At 49.2% G+C, this 26,735-nt stretch overlaps 1 protein-coding gene across 1 annotated transcript in view; it reads left to right on the forward strand.

Moving 5' to 3' along the window:
* HPS1 (HPS1 biogenesis of lysosomal organelles complex 3 subunit 1) overlaps positions 1-26,735 on the forward strand; it is a 591,196-nt gene that overhangs the window by 93,688 nt on the left and 470,773 nt on the right. The window contains exon 3 of the mRNA XM_069611540.1: positions 16,245-16,355. Coding sequence (XP_069467641.1) covers positions 16,245-16,355 — 111 coding nt within the window. The remainder of the gene's footprint in view (positions 1-16,244; positions 16,356-26,735) is intronic.

Raw genomic sequence — 26,735 nt, forward strand, 5'->3', positions numbered from 1 at the left:
ACACACAAGGTGGGAGATGGACACGAAGGGTAAAGGTGATCCTGTGGCCAGGTGGAAATGAGGGTTGGAGGCTCCATGACCCAGGTGCAGTTGTTCAGCGGGTCATGGTTATTTGCGCGGGAGGGGGGGGTTGTTGTTGATAGTTGCATTGCCCTGCAGTGTGATGGGAACTCTGACATTGTAATGTTGTTGTCCTATGTACATGTTGTGTTCTGCTGATCAATGCCTGTTCATGTGTTGTGTTTTCCTTTCAGGTGCGAGGGGATAGTTGTGGTTTGACATGCTGGGGTGTACACATGGTGGATGTTCACATGTGATGTGTAGGGAACACTGATGGTCACTTGAGTGCACATGCATATGTGGAGTGCATGTCCCTGCAGAACCACACACTTGCACTCGGATGCACTCCATGTACTCCCACCCTTGCATATCCAAGTGTACACTGTTTGCCTTCTGGTGCCCACTGTGTCCCGGCAGCACATGTTCTGTGACCGATTATGGTTCCAGTACATGCCAAATTTGATGTTTGATGTAGTCTGTCACTTAGATGTGATGCTCAGGGTGTGCATCACACGCAATGGCTGTTCACTGTGCTGTGCGCTGAGCAGTGTGATGCAGGAGTGGGACACTGCACACATGAGCTGCAGTGTTGATTTTGCAATGCATAATGTGCATATAGACAGGCATTCATTGTGATGTTACGTCTACGACTGTTGCAATGCATTTGGAAACGACTTATTTTGGGTGGGAAATTTTGTTGGTCTGTCATTTCATCTGATTCCGGGTCAGGCATCATTGTCCGATGCCACTGTACATTTAGGACATGGCAATGTGTACCTTATTGTTACTGCGTCAGTGTATGGGTATTGCTTGCCATGTCATGTTGATGTTTGGGAGGGTTTGAGTGACATGACAGTGATGGCCATGGCCTGTTTTGCAGGTGTGTGTGATGCACACCTTGCATGTCCAGGTCATCCGCTTCTCAGAGCAACTAGCTGGGGGTAGGTTTCTCTCCGCAGCAGGGCCCTCCCCCTGGAACAGACTTCCTGCCTGACTTGAACTTGAGGGGAACCATCTCCAGTTCTGGAAGCACCTCAAGACCTTCCTCTTTGCTTCTGCTTACTCTCTGCCTCTCCCTTGCAGAATTATTCACTGGAACTGCACAGGAGCTGCTACTGGGACACTCTCACCAACCTCGGTCCCTGGCCCAGCCACTGTCCACTTGCACTGCCACCCTGGCAACCCCTGCACTGCAGTACTGTCTCTCTATCCCTACAGCCCTCCCTTCCCAGCACTTGTCTGCACTTATCTTTGCAGTTGCCACCAGGCGACCTATGTATTATTCTTTTGGCCTACTTCCCCTGTACTGGACTCCCCCCACCCTTCCCCTTGCACTTTTCCCTTCCCCCTACCCCTGCACTTGCACAATCTCAATGACACCTGGCCTAGTAGTACCGTTCTCTGTGTTCCCTTGTCCCCCCCCCCCCCCCTGCCTCATTGCGCCTTGGAATACTTGTGTATGGCCCATGTCATGTCACATGTCATATGTGTGCATTTTGGTTGCACAGGATAGCTTGTGTTTAAGTAGCTAGGGATGCAGACGATGTGGCACTTCCATGGCAACTATCTCAGGGTGGTAGGGTTGTGACAGTTGACTGTCACTTTGTCATCATCGATTGTCACCTGGTATGTGCCAGGCCTGTGTGCACTCCGCAGGGGTGGGAGTTTAGGTGAAAAATGTGGCCACAAGCTGGGTCCGGGCTTCCTCGCCACGTGCCCTGTCCCCTCCCATGGGCAGCGCCTGTGCCTGTGGTTGGGGATGTGGGGGCACCACCATGTCCACCGGGACGCCCTGCCGTGTTGCAACATTGTGCAGGACACATGCTGCCACAATGATCCTGCACACTACTGGTGGTGCATAGAGTAGTTGCCCACCAGAGCGGTCAAGGGAGCGGAAACGTGACTTGAGCACTCCGAATGTGCGCTCCACTATGCCCCTGGTTGCAATATGGGCGGCGTTGTATCTTACCTGGGGTGGTGTGGTGGGGTTCCGGATTGGCGTCATCATGTGGTTGCTCAGAGGGTAGGCACTGTCCCCTGGGGAGGTGATAATAATTGAGATTATTAGGGTTGGGATATTTGTCTGTGTGTGACTTGCATGCATGTGCAAGGGCATTTGTACTGACCTAGGAGCCATGTGTCGCCATGCTGCCCAGCTTCCAGGGCCCGGCTCAGGGCGGACATTCTGTATATGAAACTGTCATGGGTGGAGCCAGGGTAGTTTGCATAGACAGAGGTGATGATTCCCTTTGCATCGCATACCACCTGTACATTGATGGAATGCCAGTGCTTGCGGTTTCGGTAGATGTGCTCAGTGGCCCTAGGTGGACGTAGGGCCACATGGGTGCAATCTATGGCACCGAGCACTTTGGGGAAGTGTGCCACCCTGAAAAAATCCAGGACAACGGCCTGCCTTTCTGCGGGTGTTCTGGGCATGTATATGTGCCTGCGGACTGAGGGGCGCGCTGTCATGATTGCCAGTACCTGGTGTAGGCAGCGTGACTGCGTGGCCTGTGAGACCCCCCCCCACTATGGCAGTGGTCCGCTGAAACGACCCAGTGGCCAAAAAATGCAAGACATTGAGCAGCTTCTCCAAGGGGCTCAATGCTTGGGAGCAAAGGGTGGGGGATGTGAGGTCATCTTCCCACTCCCTGACCAGGTCTAGGATGATATGGGGTGGAAACCTATACCTGCCGTAGACCTGGTCGTCAGGCATCCCAAAAAGGCTTGTCCGTGGTGCAAAAATGCGTGCCCTGGCTATTCTCCTCCTCCTGCGGTGTCCCACAATCAGTGCAGCAACAAATGGGGCATTCATCGTCGCTGTATATACGCGTTTGTTGTTTGCGCGCACTTTTATGCTGTGCGCGGGCGCGGGACGCCTCCGTGTGGGCGGACTGGTTGGTTTCCCGTATTCGGGTGTCATCGCGTGTGATCGGAGGGGAGCGAGCGTACACGCGATTGGCCTGGGTACGTGTGTTTCGGGGTGCGCGGGTAGTTCCACACGCCATTGGCCTGGGTACGTGTGTTTCGGGGTGCGCGGGTAGTTCCACACGCCATTGGCCTGGGTACGTGTGTTTCGGGGTGCGCGGGTAGTTCCACACGCCATTGGCCTGGGTACGTGTGTTTCGGGGTGCGCGGGTAGTTCCACACGCCATTGGCCTGGGTACGTGACGCCATTGGCCTGGGTACGTGTGTTCTGGGGTGCCGTGAACTTTCACACGCGATTGGTTGAAATCCACGTGTGTTCTGTCATCACGTGCAATGAGGGATACTCCCTCGCACGTCACGTCACAGACGCGCTCACGCGCTGAGGGCCTTTGGTCCAATGAAAATGCGTATGCGTGCAGATGCGCTTACGCGCTAAGGGCCTTTCCTCGAATTACACGCTGACGTGCAGAATTTTCACGTGCCAAATCACTCCGTATCAAGCTGGCCACGTGTAAGCACACGGAAGACCACGCTCCTGCCCAGAAGGCCGAACTACTGCCCCCCAGAGCCCCGAGCACGCTCCCACCTGCCATCTGCTGCTGCCTGACTGCCTGCTGCCCACGTGCCCTGCCATTTGCTGCCTGCACATCAGCCAGGGGTGCTGTTGGTGTGACCACCCCTGCTGGAACCAAAGACTCCCGACTGGGATTCCATCGCTCCACAGCCCAGCCCCAGGACCCAGTTGCCCACCCACTCCTGCCTCTGGGGTTGTCATGTCGGGGCAAACTCCATCTGTGACCACTGACAACCCCCGGCCAGAGAGGCAGAGGGGCACCAGCTTCAGTGCCACCGAAGTTGGTGTCCTGGTGGAGCAAGTCCTGGGGCAGTATGATGCCCTCTTTGGAAGTTCCCGCGCCGACAAGGAAGGACGGACTCGGATCTGGACTGACATCGTGACTGCCATCAACGCGGAGGGGGTGGCAGTCCGCGACTTCCAACATGTCAAGAAGCGCTGGGAGGACTTCAGGTCCAGGACCCTGAACAAGGCCCGGCGCCTCTTGAAGGCAGCGGATGCCAAGGGGCGCCGGGGCCACTTGTCGGAGGAACAGATGAGGGTCCTGGAACACATATCCCCAGCGCTCCACGTCCAGGTCCTTGAGAGGCAGACCCGTCTGGAGTCGAGCGGTGAGTGTACATGCATCCTGATTGTGAGCAGTGCGTGCTGTGATTGTTCAGTAGTGTGCAGGTTGCACATCTGTTTGTATGGGGTTGAGTATGGGTGCGGGTGTACAGGTCCATGGGGCTGACACATGCGAGGGCTGTAATGTGTGAGACATGGATGGTGCCTGTGTGTGTGGGCTTGCATGCCAAAAGCAGTTGTGTGGGCACACAAGTTTGTATGAATGTGTATGTGAGTAGACATGTCCGTGATGTCACGCATGTATGTTGTTTTCAGCTGCACGTATCAGCGCTGTGTACATGTGCATGTGTGTGTATTTGACAAGGGTGCAACAGTGATGCAACATGGATGCATGTGACAGCGGTATGTGGAAGCCTGATGGGCAGATGTGACATGGATACCCGTCTGAACACTGCGACACTTGCCAGAGGTGTACACATGCATGCAAGTGTGGTGGTGTGTGTACATGTGTGGTGCACTTCCTGTGTTGCATGTGATGTCTGGCTCACCTTTGGCTGCTCATGCTGTTGTATGTGTATGGATGGTGTTGGCAGTTGCGATATGGCTGTGGTATGGCTCGTGTGTGCGAGTTGTAATGACATGTGTGTTGGGGATCGTGATGACATGTCTGAGGTTTGCCAATGCCACTCATGTACAACTGTCATGTGTGTATGTGTCCATTGTACATTGCCCTGATGCGTGTGTTTTGTTTCTCCCTGTCTGCAGCATCAACTGATGAAGAGGGCGGAGAAGGTGCTGTGGAGCACAGCAGCGGGGATCCCACCGCCAGCCGGAGACGCAAGGCCCGGCTCCCCTCCCATGTTGTCATCTCGTCGGGGAGTGAGGAGTCCGGTGCCGCGTCCCAGGCCGCAGCTGCCGGGGGGAGGTCCAAGAGGCAGAGGTTGCAGTTGGACTCCTCGGCAGCAGAAGGGGCAGCTGGGACCCCACAGGGCCCAACGGGGGAAGATGGCACAGAGTCATCCAGGTTGGTGGGGGGTTTGGTGGAGGAGGAGGCCATGCAAGCACCAGAGACGGGGTCTGGGGGTGGGGATCCCACTGGTGCTAGTGGTGCAGTGCAGGACCAGGGACAGGAGGCAGCACAGGCCGCCGCGGAGGTGCCTGTGTGCAATCCTGTCCCTGATCCTGTCCCTGCATCATCTTGCACCAGCAGGGATGCCTATGTCCAGACCAGTTTTCAGGCAGGGGATGAGCTGACGTCAACTGGCCTTCCTCTGCCTGCGGACGTGGCTATCCAGGCCCGGGTTGAGCCTGTCCTGGCTGGTGTGGCGTTGCGTCAACGGGCCATGCGAGGTGACCTGCAGTCTTTTCATGAAGAGACTGCACGTCATCTCGAATGGCTCGTTGACCACGTCAGCCTGCTGGGACAGGTCACCCAGGCCGGATTCCTCCGTCTGATGGGGCTTGCCACGACCCCCTCCTCAGCTGGACCCCCTACGCGCCAGTCGTACTCTGTGCCATCTTCCCACCCATCAGTCACCTGGGTGCCCTGTGGAGCTGCCTCTGACAGTGCGGCCAGGCTGGTGGAGGAGGCATCCCTGCCACAGTCGGGAGTCGGACATCCAGCAGGGGTGGCCACGTCAACGACTGCACCCCAGCCGGCGGAGGATGTGCAGGCAGCAGGAGGCAGTGCAGGGGCAGAGGCACAGCAGCAGCAGCACCATGGTGGGAGCCATGAAGGCTCGGGGCCTTCGACATCGGAGGGGCAGGCATCGGCCGGAGGGCAGGAGGACCCAGGACAAAAAGTGTCTTCCGTGTGGCAGCGGTTGGGCCACGCCATAGATGCGGAGCGGCAGCGGGCGGAAGAGGCACGGCTCTCAATGGTCAGGGCGGAGAACTCCATGCAGAGGGCCCTGAGGCGGGCCGAGTGCCTCGAGGCAATCCGCAGGGGTTTGGAGGTGGACACGTCGACGGCCCTGCGGACCCTCGGGGCCATGGAGGAGGACCGCCTCCGGGACATTGAGGAAGAGTTCGATGATGCCCTGGCCCGGCACATCCAGAAGTGAGCCGTGGAACTAGCCCGCTGCCCTTGTACATAGTTATGTAGGTAGTGTTAGGTTTCATTTTTGTTTTTGTTTCATTTGGACCTTTTGGACATTGGCCACATTTTTGTATATATTTTTTTTATTAGTTAGTGTAGTTAGATAGGTTTCCTTTATTTTGTTGGGATAATGGACCCTGGCTTCTTGCATTGTACATAGCTGTAGACTTGTACATACTTTCTTTTTTAACATTCTCCATGGATCAATGGCTTTTATTTTTATTTCCCATTGGATTTTGTTTTGTGGACATTGACTTTGTACAACATTACTTTGGATTTCTATATATTTTTATTTTTTTTATTTTGAACGGACATGCTTCTTTTCATTTTTTTACATTCACATTTCTGTTTCTTCATTTTTGATACTATTCATGTTTCCTTTAATACATTATTTTTTTGTTGAACTTCAATGTGTGGTATCTCATTGTTTTCATGCATTTCATGTTCTGTGTTTTGAGATTCACTGACACCCATTGGGTGTATGTGAGGGACATGTGTTTGTTTCGGAACTTGCAATTGGTGTTCTGTGATGTAATTGCAAATTATGAGTGGGTGGATGCAATACTCGGGTGGGTGTTTTGCATTTGGGGGCTGACCATAGAGACCAGGGTTCTGGATTGTGATGACATGTTGGGTGGGGAACATGAGTTGGACATGGGTGGGGGCCTGGTGGAGGGTGCCCCTGCACTGCTGGGGGGTGGGGGTGGTGGGAGAGATGGGTGGGGGCCTGGTGGAGGCTGCCCCTGGTGACTGGAGGGGTGGGGGTGGTGGGAGACATGGTTGGGGGCCTGCTGGGGGGTGGGGGTGCAAGGGGACATGGTTGGGGGCCTGCTGGCAGGTGCCCCACAGTGCTGGGGGGTGGGGGTGCAGGGGGACATGAGTGGGGGCCTGCTGGGGGTGGGGGTGCAAGGGGACATGGTTGGGGGCCTGCTGGCAGGTGCCCCACAGTGCTGGGGGGGTGGGGGTTCAAGGGGACATGAGTGGGACATGGTTGGGGGCCTGCTGGCAGGTGCCCCACAGTGCTGGGGGGTGGGGGTGCAAGGGGACATGAGTGGGACATGGTTGGGGGCCTGCTGGCAGGTGCCCCACAGTGCTGGGGGGTGGGGGTGCAAGGGGGACATGAGTGGGGGCCTGGTGGAGGCTGCCCCTGGTGACTGGAGGGGTGGGGGTGGTGGGAGACATGGGTGGAGGCCTGCTGGGGGGTGGGGGTGCAAGGGGACATGGTTGGGGGCCTGCTGGCAGGTGCCCCACAGTGCTGGGGGGTGGGGGTGCAGGGGGACATGAGTGGTGGCCTGCTGGGGGTGGGGGTGCAAGGGGACATGGTTGGGGGCCTGCTGGCAGGTGCCCCACAGTGCTGGGGGGGTGGGGGTGCAAGGGGACATGAGTGGGACATGGTTGGGGGCCTGCTGGCAGGTGCCCCACAGTGCTGGGGGGTGGGGGTGCAAGGGGGACATGAGTGGGGGCCTGGTGGAGGCTGCCCCTGGTGACTGGAGGGGTGGGGGTGGTGGGAGACATGGGTGGGGGCCTGGTGGAGGCTGCCCCTGGTGACTGGAGGGGTGGGGGTGGTGGGAGACATGGGTGGGGGCCTGGTGGAGGCTGCCCCTGGTGACTGGAGGGGTGGGGGTGGTGTGAGACATGGGTGGGGGCCTTGTGGAGGCTGCCCCTGGTGACTGGGTGGTGGGAGACATGGGTGGGGGCCTTGTGGAGGCTGCCCCTGGTGACTGGAGGGGTGGGGGTGGTGGGAGACATGGGTGGGGGCCTGGTGGAGGCTGCCCCTGGTGACTGGAGGGGTGGGGGTGGTGGGAGACATGGGTGGGGGCCTGGTGGAGGCTGCCCCTGGTGACAGGGGGTGGTGGGAGACATTGGGTGGGGGCCTGGTGGAGGCTGCCCCTGGTGGCTGGGGGGTGGGGGTGGTGGGAGACATGGGTGGGGGCCTGGTGGAGGCTGCCCCTGCACTGCTGGGGGGTGGGGGTGCTGGGAGACATGGGTTGGACATGGGTGGGGGCCTGGTGGAGGCTGCCCCTGCACTGCTGGGGGGTGGGGGTGGTGGGAGACATGGGTGGGGGCCTGGTGGAGGCTGCCCCTGGTGACTGGGGGTGGTGGGAGACATGGGTGGGGGCCTGGTGGAGGCTGCCCCTGGTGGCTGGGGGGTGGGGGTGGTGGGAGACATGGGTGGGGGCCTGGTGGAGGCTGCTCCTGCACTGCTGGGGGGTGGGGGTGCTGGGAGACATGGGTTGGACATGGGTGGGAGCCTGCTGGCAGATGCCCTACAGTGCTGGGGGGTGGGGGTGGTGGGAGACATGGGTGGGGGCCTGGTGGAGGCTGCCCCTGCACTGCTGGGGGGTGGGGGTGCAGGGGGACATGAGTGGGGGCCTGCTGGGGGGTGGGGGTGCAAGGGGACATGTGGCTTGGCTGGGGGGCATGCCCATGGTGGATGGGCTGCCTGCGGGACATGACCAGGGGTGCAGGGTAGTCCCCTGTGGTGTGGGCTGCCTGCAGAGGTCGTGGAGGGGGTAGAGTGGAGACCTGGGAGGACCCACACTGGCAATTCACCTCTTCAACTTCCCGCACACCTACGTAATACACTGCCCCACTCGCACAGGCCCAATCGCGTGTAGGATTTCTCGCGCACCCCTGAAATCCACGTACACAGCCCAATCGCGTGTAGAATTTCTCGCGCACCCCTGAAATCCACGTACCCAGCCCAATCGCGTGTAGAATTTCTCGCGCACCCCTGAAATCCACGTACCCAGGCCAATCGCGTGTAGAATTTCTCGCGCACCCCTGAAATCCACGTACCCAGGCCAATCGCGTGTAGAATTTCTCGCGCACCCCTGAAATCCACGTACCCAGGCCAATCGCGTGTAGATTTTTTCGCTCACCCCTGAAATCCATGTACCCAGGCCAATCGCGTGTAGAATTTCTCGCGCACCCCTGAAATCCACATACCCAGCCCAATCGCGTGTAGATTTTCTCGCGCACCCCTGAAATCCACGTACCCAGGCCAATCGCGTGTAGAATTTCTCGCGCACCCCTGAAATCCACGTACCCAGCACAATCGCGTGTAGAATTTCTCGCGCACCCCTGAAATCCACGTACCCAGGCCAATCGCGTGTAGAATTTCTCGCGCACCCCTGGAATCCACGTACCCAGCCCAATCGCGTGTAGAATTTCTCGCGCACCCCTGAAATCCACGTACCCAGGCCAATCGCGTGTAGAATTTCTCGCGCACCCCTGAAATCCACGTACCCAGCCCAATCGCTTGTAGATTTTCTCGCGCACCCCTGTAATACACGTACCCAGGCTAATCGCGTGTAGAATTTCTCGCGCACCCCTGAAATCCACGTACCCAGGCCAATCGCGTGTGGGGACACCCGCACACCCCTGAAATACACGCTCCCCGCTCTGCGTTTGCTGCTGCCCTTTGCGCTGGATTGGGGATTTTGATGGCTGTTCCCTGCGCAAGGGGCGTTCTTGGGGGCATAACTGACGCTGCTGCAGGGTCGCTGCGCCACTCTGCGCCACGGCTGGTTGTGGATGTTGGAATCCATGAATACGCTGTGCGCCTGAATGTGTTTCGGCGCACGCGGCTGGCGCAGACTACCGCACGCGCACACTGTGCGCCAGCCGCGTGCGCCACTTGTGCGCCGAATTCTATGAATTGGCCCCTAAGGCTTTTGAAAGTAAGTTGTATCTCCTAAAAATCTAGTCTGAGACAGTGCACACTTCTTTCGCTGAAAGTTCCAGCTAAAGACATGGAAATAGTGGGAAATGAGCTGTGATGTTAGCCATCCTGGCATTCTGTGGCGATGGCAGAATTATGTATGGTATTGTACAACTGTCAACTGAAAGTATTTTTATAGTATTTTTGGGCTATTGCCACCTGCAGCAGTGAATAAGCATTTTTGTTGGGGAGCTTTTTGAAGGTCACTCGTATTCTTAACGTGTCTGAAACGAAACTGTAGCCATCTAAAAGTCTGCTTGTTTTAAGGGCATTTGTCTGGCAAAAAAACAATTCGTACAGTATCTCTTTGTGTTAGGCCCCGAAGGATACTTAAACTGTTTGGTTGGATTATATTGGCATCTCTACCCAGTGTTATGGCCTTTTTTGCACAGGTGTAATTTCTTCTTTTTGTTTTAGTGGGTTTTTGCAACCATATAAAAATGTTGAACTCCCAGGATGTGACTGTGGATAGCTAGTTTAGTTTGATTGTGGAGCAGCAGTTGACGTTGTGGGACAGTGGCCGTTTTGGTTAAAACACACAGCCTTTCTTATTTGCATATTCCATTAATGAAAAAAAAATAGAGGAACAAGAACAGTGGTCTGCTTCCTACAGACAAGCACATCCACCTGATTACCAACCACTTCTGATAGATCTAGTGACTGGCTGTCTGGACCTTCTGCAAAGTCTCTGTTTCATCTGATCTGTAGGGCGGTGGGCTCAAACCAAGATTAAGACCAGAAGAAAAGGCAGTAAAGATCCACAGGAGAGAAAGTTAGAGAGGCAGGCATGGTAACGTGGACGGGGTAGTTGCAGGAAAGAGATTATCTCTGTTTTACTGGGATTAAGATGTCAAATGTGTAACGACATCTGGGAACAAGACGGATGGAAATGATGTCCTGAAGATTTTGAATAAAATGAAAATGCAATTTAAAAATCACAGAAAAAGTCAAAGGAAAATCAGATCCATAATGTGGAAAACCGCAGAAAATTGTGGCGAGAAGCAAAAAGGTTCAGGGTGGCGAGTAGATGTGAGAGTCTGTTACAGATAGAACAGCAGCTTTGGTGTAAATGAGAGCATCAAGACTGAAGTTGAGGAACAAGCGCGTAAAATTATAAAAAGAGTGTTAAAGAGTGACTCTCATACCTTCTTGAATGTACTTGTAAGGTTTATTCCAGCTTCTTATGACACCTTGACAAGCAGTTCTATAGTTCTTAGTAAGTTATATAAAGGACATTAAACACTGGCAGCCCATCACCCAGGCAGGGGTTCACCAACTGACCAAGGCTGGAACCTCCACTCACACATTCCAACGCTTAGACATCAACACTCCATATGACATCAAAACATTCCTGCTTACCCAGGCAAGACATATACAACACAGAGGATTGAAAATATAGTAGAAAATAAAAGCAGGAGAGAAATGGGGCAGAACCAATGGTCTGGGAGTTTAAGAGCAAAAGATAATGAATGACCCCATGTAAAAGGACAAAGGAAAAGTGGCACTGGGTAGAGAGTTTGTAAATGACATGTGGAAGATATGAGGGACATCCAGGCTAGGTATTGGAAATGAGAGCGGAGGGGAAAGGGTTGGAGAGGGCAGCTGCAGAAGTTGCTTAGCGTAAACCAAGACTACTTCAGTGACTGCCTAGAAAGCAGAGAATTCATAGCATATTTGGAGGGAATGTACAGCTGAGAAATTAATTCTTGGACATTGTAAAGACTAGAGGGAGGGGTCTGTACTTCTGCTCTCTATATAGTAGAGGAGAGGCACAGAGGACCCCAGCCAAGATTCTCTGCAAGGTAGCAATGGACAAGCAATCAAGTCCTAGCTTCTCGGGAGGTGATGCAGGCTGGTTCTTAAGTACAGTGCAGTCCCTAAACCCCCAAAAATAAATGTCCACACACTGTATTAGTTAAAACAGTCTTTATATAATTAATATTCAGGGTTATGTACACTATCACAATAACTCAATTTGTGCTCAGAAAATCTACAATGGCAAATATATACAGTTCTAAAGTGGTACCACAATTATTATCAGATCTCATTGAAGTGTATCAACTATACTCTGGTCAAATGTCACACAGATCAAGGAATACAAGTAACCAACAATGGATATAGGAGGAAAGCAGTTGTTTAGAACAAATAGAAGAATATTGACCCCTACCAACTAGGCACAATTCTGTGTGGAGATCCCCCGCCCCACCTGGGCAACCTGTAAATAAAGATATATTGTACAAGCCCAGTCCATATATTGTTCAAAAGAGTCTTATTTCCTTCTAAAAATAGTTCTACAACCTCAGTGTACCTGGAATAGCAGAGTTCATCATCTGGTCGTCGACGGATCCTTCTTGAGCGGCTCTCTTTAAGGCAGGAGCCACGGATCGTCGAGATCCCACGAGGAAAAAGGGGTGAACGATGACGGCGAGGCGGCAGCTTCGTTCCTAGCGGTGCTGGGCGACGAAGAAGCGTTGGCGTCCTGCAAGGAAGAGGCGTGCGAGGCACCTTGATGACGATAGTTCAGGACCGCAAAGAGATTGTGAAGAAATATGGCCCTGCAATGGCGTTGAGTCGTCCGGCGCTCAACGGTCGTAGAGGCGGGACAAAGCAGTCAACGGTGCAGGCGAGAGCGTCCTTGGATAAAATGTTACTTGTTATGTTTATTGGGACAAGTACCAGCCAGTCAACACTCCACACTGCATTCATACCAGTTTCGGGCAGGGCTGTCTCAGTCATCGTGTCCAACACCAGATACTAGACATCAACAACACAGAATGCGTATTCGTCACACACTCAATTAACCCAGGTCCCATCCACAGGGCGTACCCACAACATACAGTAACTGGGAAGGCTCCAGCCAGTCTGGCCTGGACTTCACAGCAACACCATGTATGGAACTTCCACCCAACAGCCAGTCAGAGGGAAGGGACAGAGTCGGGGCTTCCCGGGACTTTGAAAAGACAAGGGAACAGGCAATAAAAAGCAAGAGGCCACAGGGGTCATCTTGTTTCCTATCAGGAATCAACTGATTCCAATGGCAGGGCCTGGGTATCCCAAAATGGAGGATACTCGGAGCGCCTGTCAAATGCAGCATGGAGCGGGCACCAGCCCATGCCCTGCTCTCTGGGCCACACACAGATGCCCAAAAACATACACTAGGGGCACAGGGTTGCACCCCCCAACCATGGGTGCCATAAGGGTATCCCATGGGTCTGTACAACAAACCAAAAACAGGAAGAGCTGCACTGCCAGGAGTCCTATATGGACTCCTGGGCAGAAAACAATACAGAACACAAATGAAAAATGACTACAGGACAGTGACAGGTAGGCCCTGTCCCTCCAATGCATTTCCAGCATCACAGACATGAAGTTGGTAGCAAAGTACAGAGCTGGAAGGAGTGGTGGAACAAGTGACGTAGGGGAATGCCATAAAATAGAAAACTGGCATGGAACGCAAATGCCTAGATGAGCTGATTAATGTACAGATCATGCCTCTTGTGTGAAAATCTCTACCGACACCACCTGTTATTGTTCTTAAAGGCTGCTGGTTTCTCATTGCTAGCTTGGGCTGCCCCCCAAACCGTCTATTAAATAATCTTCTCTAAATGATCCTAATCCCGGGAACATCTTTCCCACTTTGTGTTGCCTTGCGTGATTTTTATCTTTATAGCGTTTACAGGTGCATTGCAACAAGTTTGTAATTAATTATCCACTTTTGTAAAATGTGTGGTGATTTTTGCACAAATGATTTAAATTGTGATTACTACCACCTTACGTCCATGGTAATGAAAACAATTCTCGTTGTTTTTATCATGCTTTAATTCTGGATGTATAATTCCTGTTGATACATTAGGATGAAAATATTCTTTGTGTGCCATGTGATAGGCCAGCAGGAGGAGACAGACCATAAGGTGTCTTGTTCAATTTATTTTATTTAAATAATTAAGACATGGCCTCACTAACCGTAATCTGTGGGATGCCATGCCTAACCAAACTAAACTAGGGTGCTTGCCATTGGATATGAAGGCCAAACTTAATAGTCCTCTGTCAAAACTAGTCCAAGCTGACCATACCACTATTAATACATATCAAAAGACCAGGAGAATGACTCCCTTTTCCTGTGGGTGCTTCTCAGCCCAAGTCTCTTCAATATGATTTCTTCAAATTGTGTCTTGCTATTCCTTGTAATTGCTCCTTCACATCTTTCAATGGTTCTTCCTAGACCCTTATGTATTTGTTCTCCCTGTTTCTCTAAACACATTTCCTCTTCTTGGGATGTGTAGACAAAGTCTCTGTCTTACTTATTCCTCTTGCAGTCTTGCCACTCACAGGAGCATGAATCGTGTATTCCTAAGTATTTCTGAAAAGTTTGTCAGTCCCCTGCATGATCTTCACTCTTCATGTACTTTTGCAAATCACAGTGATGAGGATAAAGGTTCCCCGAATGACCTTCACTCTTTACGCCTCGCTCCCCGGTCCCCCACTCTCCCCTGTACCTGTATTGAAGGGGTTCTGTGTCACTCATTTGGCAGTCTATCTTTCTCCTCTGTGGTCAGTCAGGATGATTCTCTGGTGCCTCCCGTGTCACTCTTCTGACACGCTTAATTTTTTCTTTGGCGGTTTCAGCAATGAGAGGGTTTTTTCTTCAGTTCCATTCCACGCCACCACCTTCTTCCTTTTGGTCTGTTTGTCGGGTTCTCCGCCCATGAACAGACCTCCTGGGGTCTGTTATTGGCAAATTGCTTACTCTGCAAGCCAAAAATGGGACTCTTTACTGGCTCTTCGCGAGCATCCCTTCAGGGACTATTATGGACTTCCTCCACTTTGCTGGTTGGTCAGCGTGCTGCTGTCCTTTCTTCTCCGTAGCTGCTGTTGTACAGACAATGCAGCGTCTCCCTCTGTTTCCCAGCCTCCTCCATCCATCCGGTTTGAAACTTCAGAGTCTTACTCACTTGTTCTCTTGACCCTCCTCTTTTTATGACGCACTGCTGGGGCTTCCACTGCTTCCAAGGAAAGTTCTATTTTTGTGTTGGGTCCATATTCGCTATGCCTCCTGTTGGGTTCTTCATGTCAGTTCTTGACAGAGCACTCTTAATTACTCTCGTGCTCTTACTCTTCACAGTATGAGGTTGACCTTGTTCCTCTGGTATTATATAGCAATAATACGCATAAGAGGAGTTTAGTTGTCTGTCAGTTAATTAAGTTGTATTGTTTTTTTTGGGGATAATAAGAAGGGAGTTGTTCATCTCAAAAGGTGTCCTATCCCCAAGAGGGGAGTGTCTCCCTGTGAGGTCCCGCTTACCGTCAACGCTAGGGGGAATGTTGCGTAGTGGGCTCACCTCCCTAGCCTCACAGGAAGGAGCTCCCACCTTGGGGGAAGTGACTCAATCCCCTGATTTCTCACAGCCCGCTCATTTTAAAAGCATTGATTCTAATGTATGTGTGAATGTTTGAGTGGAATGTAAGCATGTTCTTGCAAAAGTATGTTTTTGGACAACTGCCTTCTCACATGCTGTAGGGGTGTCAATGCCACTAGTATGCAGTGATTGAATTAGGTTTTCATGATCAGTAGCAAAAGTCAGCTCTTGGGTGTACAGAATCACTACTGAGCAGGAGCTACCTCCGGGGGAACGAAGAGCTAGTACATAGCAGACCTCAAGTCAGAGTTCCATGTGACTTGCGAACTATGGCATTTCATTCATAATATGACTCATTTTGCATTAATGGTCTTCTAGGTGTGTCTGAATGCTCCTTTATACACATTCCCAAACTCCAAGTTAATATCACATATGTATGTTTTTCTGGCACTAGCTGGCTAGGAGTCAAAAATAGCTCCTGATAGCTATTGGTGTCAAGCTGACAATCTGGAGATAAATAGCTGGTAGCCTTCATCAATTTCATTTCTAAGCTGCTGTGAATGTTTTACATGTATGGACATTTGTGTATGTGTTTGGGCAAGAGTTTGATATATACATACATTTTGTTATTTTTATTTTCTGCATGTCGCGTGAGGATAGGTGACATCTGTCACATTGGCATGCAAAGGATACAAGGATGAGTATGCACACATTGCAGCATACATGGGTGCTTGCAGACATTTTTTGACATGCAAGTGGACCCATAAGTCTGCAGGGGTGCATATAGCTATCATGTTGCTGTGGTTGCGTTTGTTGTTCCTACTAAACTGGTTTGATATACACATATGCCGACTTGATTATTGGCAGTGCTATATTTAATCTGTCATTTACATTGATTCGCAAGCAGTGACATCAATTTGTTGAAATCCTTAACAGATGAAATGTGTGCTTATTGCCAGCAAAGGATCTGAAGTACTTTTTTACTGGACAGATGAAGAGTTTCAGGCAACTCTACGCCAGCGATATGGGGCCACCGAGCATGAACAGGTGAGAGTTTGTATTCTTGGTTCATGGCTAAGTAGACAATGTACTTTTGTAGTGGCTTTTCCCGGCAAAGTCCTGATGTATACTGGATATGCACATTTTTGTATTTTTTTTTTTAGCATTGAATCCTACAAATAGTTTCAATATTGGGTAGGTAATTGAGGATTTTGACTTCTCTAGTATTAGCCTATGTTTATGTTTGGGGCAGATACGCCTCTAGCGATAGGATACCATAACCAAAACGAACATTGTACTTTGTTCTTGATGAGAACTGCTCGTAGGTAATAAGAGCCAATGTTAACTGGCAATTGGTATATTACCTATGTCTAGAACACTCTGAAATTGTCATGCTATACTTTGGGCATCACCTCTAGGAGGACAATTTTGTTTTTTTGCAGGGAGGAACATCCTTTTTCATCACCTGGTACACTTCATAGCAGCAAGTAGAAACCCATGTTCATGAATGTTGTGACTTATTAAAATCCACAGCTTTTTATCATAACTTTATCATAGCTTTGAAAATGTATTTTATTTATCTGCAAGACTTGAACATCATTATTTTTGTTGATTATGTCCATTTAAAAAGCAATAGGTACACATATTTGTTTAAGGCAGCAACACTGCTAGTAAAATGAAGGGAACTCTAGTTCTGGGATAAAGGGTGGGAGAAACCAGAAAGTGTCTCACCCGCTAGTCCTCATGTATTTCTCTCTCAGGTGGCCAGGGATGGCCATCGCCTTTGGATCCAGACCCTGGGGGTGGACCAGTGTGGGAGGTTCACCACGGTGTGGGGTCCTCAGGGAGCGGGAGTCAGCCAATGGATGGTGAGAGACAGTATCCCTCTGTTCTGTGTAACTCCTTTAGCCCATCTTTCCTGATGGGATATTTAGAAACTCAACAGCCAACCCCTTTTCCTGCACAAACACTTTTACACGGACAGCCTGCTCTGGGACAAAACAGTTTCACACCCGAGCCATGAACCTGACCCAATACTATGGTCAGGTGAGGTCAGGCAATTATCGACAATCATTCACACCCGATTTCCATTACACTTTCCCACACGGATAAAAGGCAGAGCACGAGAGTACACTCTGAGCGAGGCACAACACACAAACGTACAGCATTTTCGAGTTGGCAGCTGAACGAGGGGGAGAAAGATGGCCAGGCGCGAGAGGTTTGTGAGGGGCAACACCTGTGACCTTGTTGGCAGGAAGCTGGTACTTTCAAGAAACCTTCAAGGCAGAAAATGTAAGACAAGGAAACTATGCTGAAGAATCTTGCATTGTGTGTCGGAGATATCTAGGGTCCTCCCGTGTAACTGACCAAGGCGGGGAGAAGATGCAGACACCGTGGTATCGTCTTTGGCTTCAAGAACAAAGAAGCGACAGACAACAACACAGCCCGTAAATTCGGGGAGACCGATGCCAGACCGGTCGGTGCCGAAGTCAAGGTTGCAAGTGGCAACATTGTAAAAATGGCACTGGGACAAACCTCATTAAACACATGTGATAAAAGACGCGAGTGAAGCTAAATTGCTGGTGGACATTTAAACATTAAAAGGAAAGATACTATACCGTTGACCGACTGGTCTGGCACTGTGAATGTGCTCAGTCGAAGGTCTCTGTACGGTATCCTAACAAGAGAAACAAAAGTAGAAAATTGATGTGAAGTGTATATTGTGTGAAGTGAGTCAAAGTGGTCCTGCAACGGTTGTAAGCAAAAACCCATCCCACATTCGAAAGTCTTCGATTCTGGTAACAAAAGGGATCTGATCCCGGCCGAGGGGGATCCAGGGTCCGAGCCCAAATGAGGGAGACCAAATTGTGAACACTGCAGAAAAGGGGTCTGAGCACGGACAAGGGGGACCCGTGGTCCGAGCCCGTAGGAGGGAGGCCAGTCTTGAATTTGTGAAAGTTAAAATCCTGACAAAGGACAGGAACTTTTGTATTTTGTTTGTTACATCCATCCTTCTGAAAATAAGAGGCTGTCATTGTGAGACCGACTTTGGCGGAAGGCCCTGATGCCAATGTGTTCAACTGTTACCTCGTGGCCAAGAAGCCAGAGTGTGTGTGAAACACGAGAGCACACTGAGTGAGGCAAAACACACAAAGTCCCTTTAAAACAGTTGTTGCTAATTGTACAAGAGCCTAACAAATGACCAATAAATAAATAAGCCTGCATGTGTCATCTTGCCCTGTGCTGAAAACGTGGGAAGGGGAGCCAAATGCTCAACAAACTTGACATATTTCTTGAACATTTAATTTGCATACATTGTTATCCCACACTATTTTATATTTAGAAGTAAGTATTGGCAATAGGTTTATTAGTATAGGCCCTTTTATTTTGACAGATTCCACTGGGACTGCGTTATTATTATTTGATGGTCAAAGCTTGCTCCCATCTTTTAGATTTAGGTTTAGATGGGTGTTCTACCAACCCATTTAAGTTCAATAAACACCCTTTGTACTGTGATCACATGTGTCTGTTTTCACTGTTTGATACCATGCCTTCCTTACAAGGGACATCATTATTTTAAAATGTTCATATACAAAACAATAGGTATGAAACATATTACCCCTAATACCATTTGTACACTGTCTCTATTGTGCCTTCATTGCCTGTGCTAACCCTCACTGGTGCTGCATTTCTGTCTTCACACTCTGCAACACGAAGTACCGCTCACCAGCTTCTGCCACACGTTGTAGCCATCCTGATTCTGTCCTGCTGCTTGTCTGTCCAAAATGTCATTGGGTACTAATAGATCAGCGGTGGGCTTTACTTGCTGGCAACTGAGCCAAGGGCCTCATTGCACAGCAAATGCACCTCATATCTTTTTAGGTGAAAATGAGCTAAATTGGGCCCATATTGCAAAGTGAATATTTAAACAAATCGCTCCCTCAAAAAATTGGACACATGAAATATAATCAACATGCAGAGCTACATCGAAATATGAAGACAAAGTAAGAGAAGTCAACTAAAAGGATAGGAAAACGATCTAACCAAAACTTTTGTATTTTGAGAAAAATAAATCCTGTCTTAAAATGTGATGGTGGAACAAGCCGTAACACAATTGAAGCAGTAGGTGGATACATAATTCACATAGGATCTTTAATTCTCGGGGATGGTCTGGAGGTAAAGTTTAAAGGGAGAATTGGTATACAGTTGAGAGCAAAAGGGCAATACAAATTGTGACCATAAGGACAGAAAGAAACGACATCTTGAAGAAGGTTTCAAAGAAACTGGAACAAAAAAGCATGCAGATGATGAGTGGGAAATAGAAAAAACTAAAACCTCTAATGGAAAGATACCTATTGTGCTGTCTCATAGATTTCAGCTTTGAAATATACATTTTATCTACTGATAATGAGATTATATGACCTCTGTTAAAGAGAAGATCTATACAAATCAATTGTACCGATTTTGTAGTGCAAGTGAACACCAATGCAAATACTTCTTATTTTGAATAAAAGCCATGGAATAAGGAGATTATGGGGCCCGCAGTGATAATATTTATTTCTAATGGTGTAGCAGTTTGAAAATTCAGTACTAGGTTTACATAAAACCGAGGCAAGATGTTAATTTCTTTTTTTTTTTTGGCACCGGTGAAACTGAAGAGAGTTGCACACTAAGCGCACGGGCGAAAGCATATGTGATTTAACCATCTATTCAGTCGAGGTAGGTGCACAACTTACAAAAATGGACTGCCTTCACTTTTACTTGTGGATTGGCATTAAGGCAGTAGATATTGGAAAATAAAAAGAATCACAGAAAAGATGTGCAGAATATCTAACCTTCCACAAAGGTATGTTTTAATGCAGCTACATATAAGTTCTGCAGCCTTACCTCAACAATGTAACTTATACGGTGAGGTGGGCAAATATGTGGAGAATAAGTAGGGGGTGAGGAGTGCTATAGACATTCATAGTACTTGTTTAATTGCACCAGTAAGCTCTCATTTTGAATGTTCTTACTTATTTTAGTCACCACACTATAAAGGAATATCAAAAGCATGTCAAGAAACCAATTTATTGGTCTAAAGCTTTTAAAATGCTGTGATGGGCTTCAATGTATTTGGTCTTCAAAAATGATCTTGAAGGATGCTTGAGGTCCTTGTATAATTAATAAAGCTGGAGTAATTAAGAAGATATGACTCGCTTATTTAAGATGGCAAATATGGAAAAGGAATAGATAATAATACTTTATATTCAGGTTAAAGATCTAGATTTTGTAAACCACTCCCATAACTCTGCGTGAAAAGGTTGATTGAGTCCCTTGATTGTCCCTGCTGTAAATGCATTAACAATTGCAAGCCATGCCATCCCCCACACCACTATCTATCTATCTATCTATCTATCTATGGAAGAGCACTTTTTCGGTGGCTTATAACTTCGCTCCCCCAGGAGGAATCATCACCAAACTTTGCTCTGAATTTTTTTTGCTAAGTTGGGCGAGGTTTCGTGCAGAGGGGCCAAAGTTATAGGGGTAGTGCCACATTTTTTTTTCCATAGTCTGAATGGGGAAAAGCTTTGCACACAGCTCTAGGCCAAACGGCTGGACGTATTTTCACCAAATTTGCAGCAGGAGCGGGGGCTTGGGACAGAAAGTATGCTTTTGTGTGTTTGGTGGAAATACGACCAGTACTTTTGTTGCAAAGAACTAAAATGCACGTCCCAAAAAAATGTGTGATATCTGGGTCCGCTGCGTGGACCCATTTCCCTGTTCACTCCGCGGACAGAAGTGTCATTGGCTCACGGTACGGCGTGCTGTTGGAGAAGTTTGGACACGGCCGGTGGTTGGCTGGAGGGAAGCGTGGTGTGCGTCAACATTTTTTGGGAAAGACGCCATGGTGTATCGGAGGACAGTGCAGTAGCGGAAGGGTCTAGAAAATGTACCGTACAGAATATGTTGGCTGCAATAAGGGAGGGAACGGGTGCGGGAGTGAGAAGTGGTTCATGTGACATATGTAGGCGAGTACTTTGTGTGGTGATTGGAGGCAGCTGTCGTAACTGCCCCATAGCTTCTGCCGCAAGCTGTTTGCTGCAACCTCTTTTCATGGTGAGTGCTGGCAGGTTAATTGCAGGAGAGGACTGAATTGCACATGACCTAGGTTGGGTGGGAGCACCAGTGTCTGTGCACTGTGGATGGAATGCGATAGTTGGGTACATGGTGGTATGCATGGGTGAATGAAGGTGCAGGGGGTCTGTGGTAGGAATAGGCTATTGGGTGCATGGCCGAAGGCCGTAGACCATGCACTCAAGAGCCTAGGCCTTGAACACACCCACAGCAGTAATGCATTTTTTATTGTTAATGAGTTAAGGGTGGTGCCATGTAAGGAATGGTTGTGGAGCAAACTTAAGCCCTTATTGGCCAGTGTTGCAAACAGAATGTGGCTAGGTTGGCAGTAGCACCATACTTTGTGAATGCAAGTGAGTACCCCATAGCATGTAATTGAAAGTGCACAGGGAGGCAGAAGAGAGTGTTTTGTTTGTACATTATGGTAACTGTTGCAATGTGCTGTTGCATAGCTCCATGGCAGTTCGCTGTGGTTGGAGATGCTGCAGTGAAAAGTCATGCAGTGTGGGAAAAGGGTGTAGTGTTTGCGTACTGTCAGTATGGTAGAGGGTATGGTCGAAGGGCATCTTATGTGCTTGTATAGTGTGCGGTGGGCACAATGCTTGCAATACGGGCAATGTTGTAAACATTTTGTCGTAAAGTTGGCAGTGACACAATACTTTGAGTGGAAGTGGGTAAGACAATAGTAAGTGAATGAAAGGGTGTAGGGGTGCCGGAGACAGTGTAATGTTTATACATTATGGTAACTGTTGCATGTAACGCTGTGCATGACCATTGCTTTGTGGAGGTTGGTTAGGAGTGCTGGTAGCAGTGGTGCGTATGTGTATAGTGGTAGTTGGTGACATGCTGACATGCATGGTTCTATTATGGTGCAGGGAATGTGTGCAAGGAGTGCATCCAGTGGAGCAATGCAGGTTTGACAGTGCATGAGACATAGGGTGGTGATTTTTGGAGAATGGGTGTGGAGGACATTGTGGACGTGCTATAGCACCACAAGTGAGTTGCAAAGTGTGTATTGGGCATTCCATGGTTGTGGTGATAGTTGCAACATGCTACAGTATTTGATGTGCAGCAAGAGACGGTGCAGTGAGAAGTTGTGTAGTATGGACACAGGGTGCAGTGTGTACGTAATGCGAGTATGGAAGTGGGTATGTTTGAAGTGCAGCTTATATGTGGTTGGTTACTCTGCTTTGTGCAGATTTATTGAAGTATGCCCAATGTTGTGCAGCTGTTGTGCATAGGTTGCCAGTGACACAATACTTTGGATTCTGCTAAGTGGGACACGTTTTTGTGAATGGGTGTTTAATGGTGTGGGGGAGTTGGGTAGAAGTGCTGGTACGTATGTTACATTTGTGCATAATAAGTCCCCACATGGATGGTTGCTTGAATGAATAGTGTAGCGGTGGGTGTGGAAAGGGCTGTGTTAGGCAGAAACCTGTGCAGTTCCCTTAGGGACCACTGCAAAGGTTTAGGACTACAGGTGTTGGCAGTAAACCCAATTGGTAGCAGTCTGCACCACTCAGATTTACCTGGTAGCTGTGGCTGAGCAGTCAGACTTCTCCCAAGAAGAGTTAGGCAGTATATAGAGTATACACATTGGGTACAAAAATACATTAGCACAAGCAAACACTGACCAGAGCTTTGGTATACAGTATATAATTATTTATTTAAAAACACACTTGTAAAAATACACTGGCACTAATATCTCAAGCAAGTTCAAACACAGTCATTAGAAATATATACACCTCCCTGATTAATTATTCGACAAGTCTTAGGAAAGGAACACCACTTATTATCAAATACAGAGGTGAGCGCTTAACCAAGATGGCACTCCAATAATTATTTAAAAACGGACGGAAAAGGCAGAATCAGAAAAGCACACAATACCAGCACTTTTAAAAGAACCACAGCCAGTCAGGAAAGGCAGAATCTACTGTAGAGCAAGAAAGTTCATAGGCCAGGCCCACACTTGGAGAGAGCAAGGCGGAATGTTCCCATGATCACACAGTTGAAGTACACTTTAAAAGTCTTTGCAGATAGTTCAAAAAGGAGTTGGATCAATTCAGAAAAGTTAGTTAACCGGTCCCAAGTCACCCCAGGATAGAGAGTCAATGATTTACGGGACACCTTGAACACCTTGAAGCTCCAGCGGGGGCAGTTGTTCCTGGTGCTTCGTCCAGGGGAAGAGAAGATCTCGACGTGGAGGAAAGCTGGAGGTCGTTGCAATGCCAGGGAAGAAACCAGCCGCGGAGTTTCTCGGTTAAAAGGTACTACCCTTTTATTCGAGTTAGTGGTGAAGCGTGGCTATCCGGCCGCCGGGGTGCTTGGCACGGGCGATTCAACCACGAGACGATCCAGGAAGGCGAAAAGAGGGCGAACTGGTTAACCCCACCAGTTCAAAGGAAGAAGACTCTCCAGGATGAAGATCTTCTCTGTCGTCGGGAAGTGGTGAGGCGGTTCAGCAGGGCTCCACCGGTGGTGTCATCGTTGCAGGTCAGCTCAGCTTCTCCCTCTTCGGATTCTTTAGGTCCTGTGGCGACTTCTGAAGTTCCAGTCCCCAAAGCCCTGCTTTTATGCAGAAAACCCCCATTCACCAGTCCTAGCTGTCACTCAAGCAGGCGGCTCACCACTGGGCCAATCACACAAGAGTGCGACTTGAGTTGCCGAGGCAACTCAGTCCAGGGTGCCTATTCCCCCCCTCCCACACATCCTGTAGACCCAGACAGAGTGGCACCACTTTTGGAGGCTTCTGTGCAGAAGCCGGCCAAAAGTAGAACAAAGGGCTCGACTTGGGTTGGAGTTACAGAGGTGAACACAAATGCCATTTTAAAACCGAATCCTGGCAAAAAGACCCAACTGGGGACTAAATATTAAATAAATAACCCGGCGGTATCTTTAACATTGCACCAAAAAAGTGGTGCGTTTAAAATGAATGGGAAAATCCCATAGGAAATATTCCGGTGGAATATTTCGCGTGGTAACCACTGCCACCAGCCAGAAACTTGACGAGGGGGGACCGCACAGTGCCCGCTCGAAAAACAGACCCATGGGCAATCTAATTACCCCTACCAGTACTTCCACAATATGATGGTTTGTACTGGTTCTGTTCACAATTTAAGACTAGTAAAGTCAATGGTGACTTAACATGCCCTGGGAGACAGTAGTCAGTCCCAGGGTATGGAGTCTATGTTTGGGGGTCACTATGACACCTCTGTGTTACTGCACTTAACAAAAACACATGAAACCCTATGGAATAAAAGACCCCATAGCCCATAAAACACATTACAAAGTCAAAAGACATTCTCAACTCATGCGCAAGAGTGGGAGAAAAAGAGTCTCACTCTTAGCAGGAGAAAATAATAAACCCCAAAAATCCAGCAAAACTGCTGGGGGACTCACTAGGTTTGGGAAATTAGCCTTAACATAGATTTCTCCCTAACAGGTTGCAATGGTGTGTGCATGGCCAATGGTCTGCTGGTTGCATTTTAGGATCTTTGTGGATGCTGCATCGTGCATAATTTAGCAGAAATGTCTGGGCTTTACAATCAAACGGAACATGCACTGAGAGTGTTTAACAGTAAATATGGAGTGGGGTACAGAAATGACAGTGTGAATTGCAGAGGTTTTGTATGTGATTGGTACATGCATGTTTGAAAATTTGCCAGCACCCAATGGGGGAGTGCTGCAAAAAGTGACTGTGCAATGGGAAGACGTATTTCGTGAGCTGTACTGGGCCGTAGCCCTCATTGTAGATGGCAAAGCGCACATGCACATCCTGCCATTATGAGGTTGACGGGAAGAGGCGGTCATCCCATTACTGTGTCGTGAGGGTGGTCGAGAGGGAGGGACGCGCAGTGCTCATCGTCAGTGATACCTTTGTGCTCCACCTGCAAAGGTGTTGTGTGCAAAGAGGCGTTGCTGTTAATTTCGGGTTATAAGGAGTGGACGCTTTCTGGGCCTGTCGGGTGACTGAAGTTTCGGCGGGATGGTTCAGCTGTGCATATATGTGGCGTCCATCATGAGCGTTGACTTTGACGTGCTGCACTATGGAAGTCTACATTTGGGTTGCATACCGTGTGGACGATTAATCCGTCACCTGAAGAGGTTGCTGGTCACACTGATGCGTATTTTTCCTACTGCCAAGGTCCTTTTCTCATGCATAACACCAAGAGGAGTATGGGTCTCATGTTCTCCACCCACTGAGATCACGAGGTCACAAAATATGCAGTGGTTCTGTAAAAATGGCATTTATTTGAGCGTCTTTGACAATGCCTTTTTCTTTTACACTGTGCAAGAAGCATTGATCAGAACGTGGTAAAAATCTGAGGAGAGGCAAACAGAAATGCATATATAGAGAAAATACAAAAAAACATGCTCACACGCAGGTAAAAAAAAACACAACTTTATAGATGTATGCTGGAAGACTGTATCCCCTACCAAGTTTAATATTGTTTATCCACTCCCCACTCACTATCACGAAAAGCTAGTGTATTACGTGGTACTTTCAGGATTACACATGCCACATCCTTGGTGGCTATGTGGATGTGTGCGGATGGAGAAATCGTGCATACTTTCATTGAACTTTGTAGTGGACGTGCATTGGAATGGCACGACATTTGTACTGTAAATGTGTAGCGGCACATTTCAAGTGTTGTACAGGAGTGACAGTGTTTGATGATGGTGGCTTCGATGCGATTGGTGGATGTGTCTGCACCTATTTACACACAACCCAATGAAGTAGAGCTGCAGAGAAGATAGTGCAAAGGAAAGAAGGATTGCTCCAGCTTTACAGGGGTGCGGCCCTCATGCTACTTTGGGAGGCGCATGTTCCAAAATCTGCCCTGTACACCACCTTGCTCAATTGCCATGGCAGTGTGGGGATTAGCCAATCAGGTAGTGTGGGTGTGGTTAACAGGAAGGGGAGTTGAAACTGTTGTACATTATACTCTGCGTACTGAGGGTGGCTGCCATGGCGCAACGCATTGTGTTGACTGTAGGTGATCCCTTTGTCATAGATCTGCACAACTATGCCATGCAAAGACACTTTGACAGCAATTTTTGTTTGGAAGGAGTGGACGCATTGTGGAACGCTGTGTATGAGTGTAATTTCGCCGATATATGAATGCACTTTGCAAAGACCTCACCAGTTTTCCAGTAGTAGATGTTATTGTCATCCATTACGGCGGCATGCATATGGTTACCTGGCTTGCTTACGTTTGTTATGTAGACTGAGGAGATTGCTGGATGTCGTGAGGACAGATTTCCCCATTGCCAAGGTGCTTTTACCACGAAGAGTATGGCCCCCTGCTC

The sequence above is a fragment of the Ambystoma mexicanum genome, chromosome 8 (assembly GCF_040938575.1).
Source record: "Ambystoma mexicanum isolate Mex_15411 chromosome 8, UKY_AmexF1_1, whole genome shotgun sequence".
NCBI lineage: Eukaryota > Metazoa > Chordata > Amphibia > Caudata > Ambystomatidae > Ambystoma > Ambystoma mexicanum.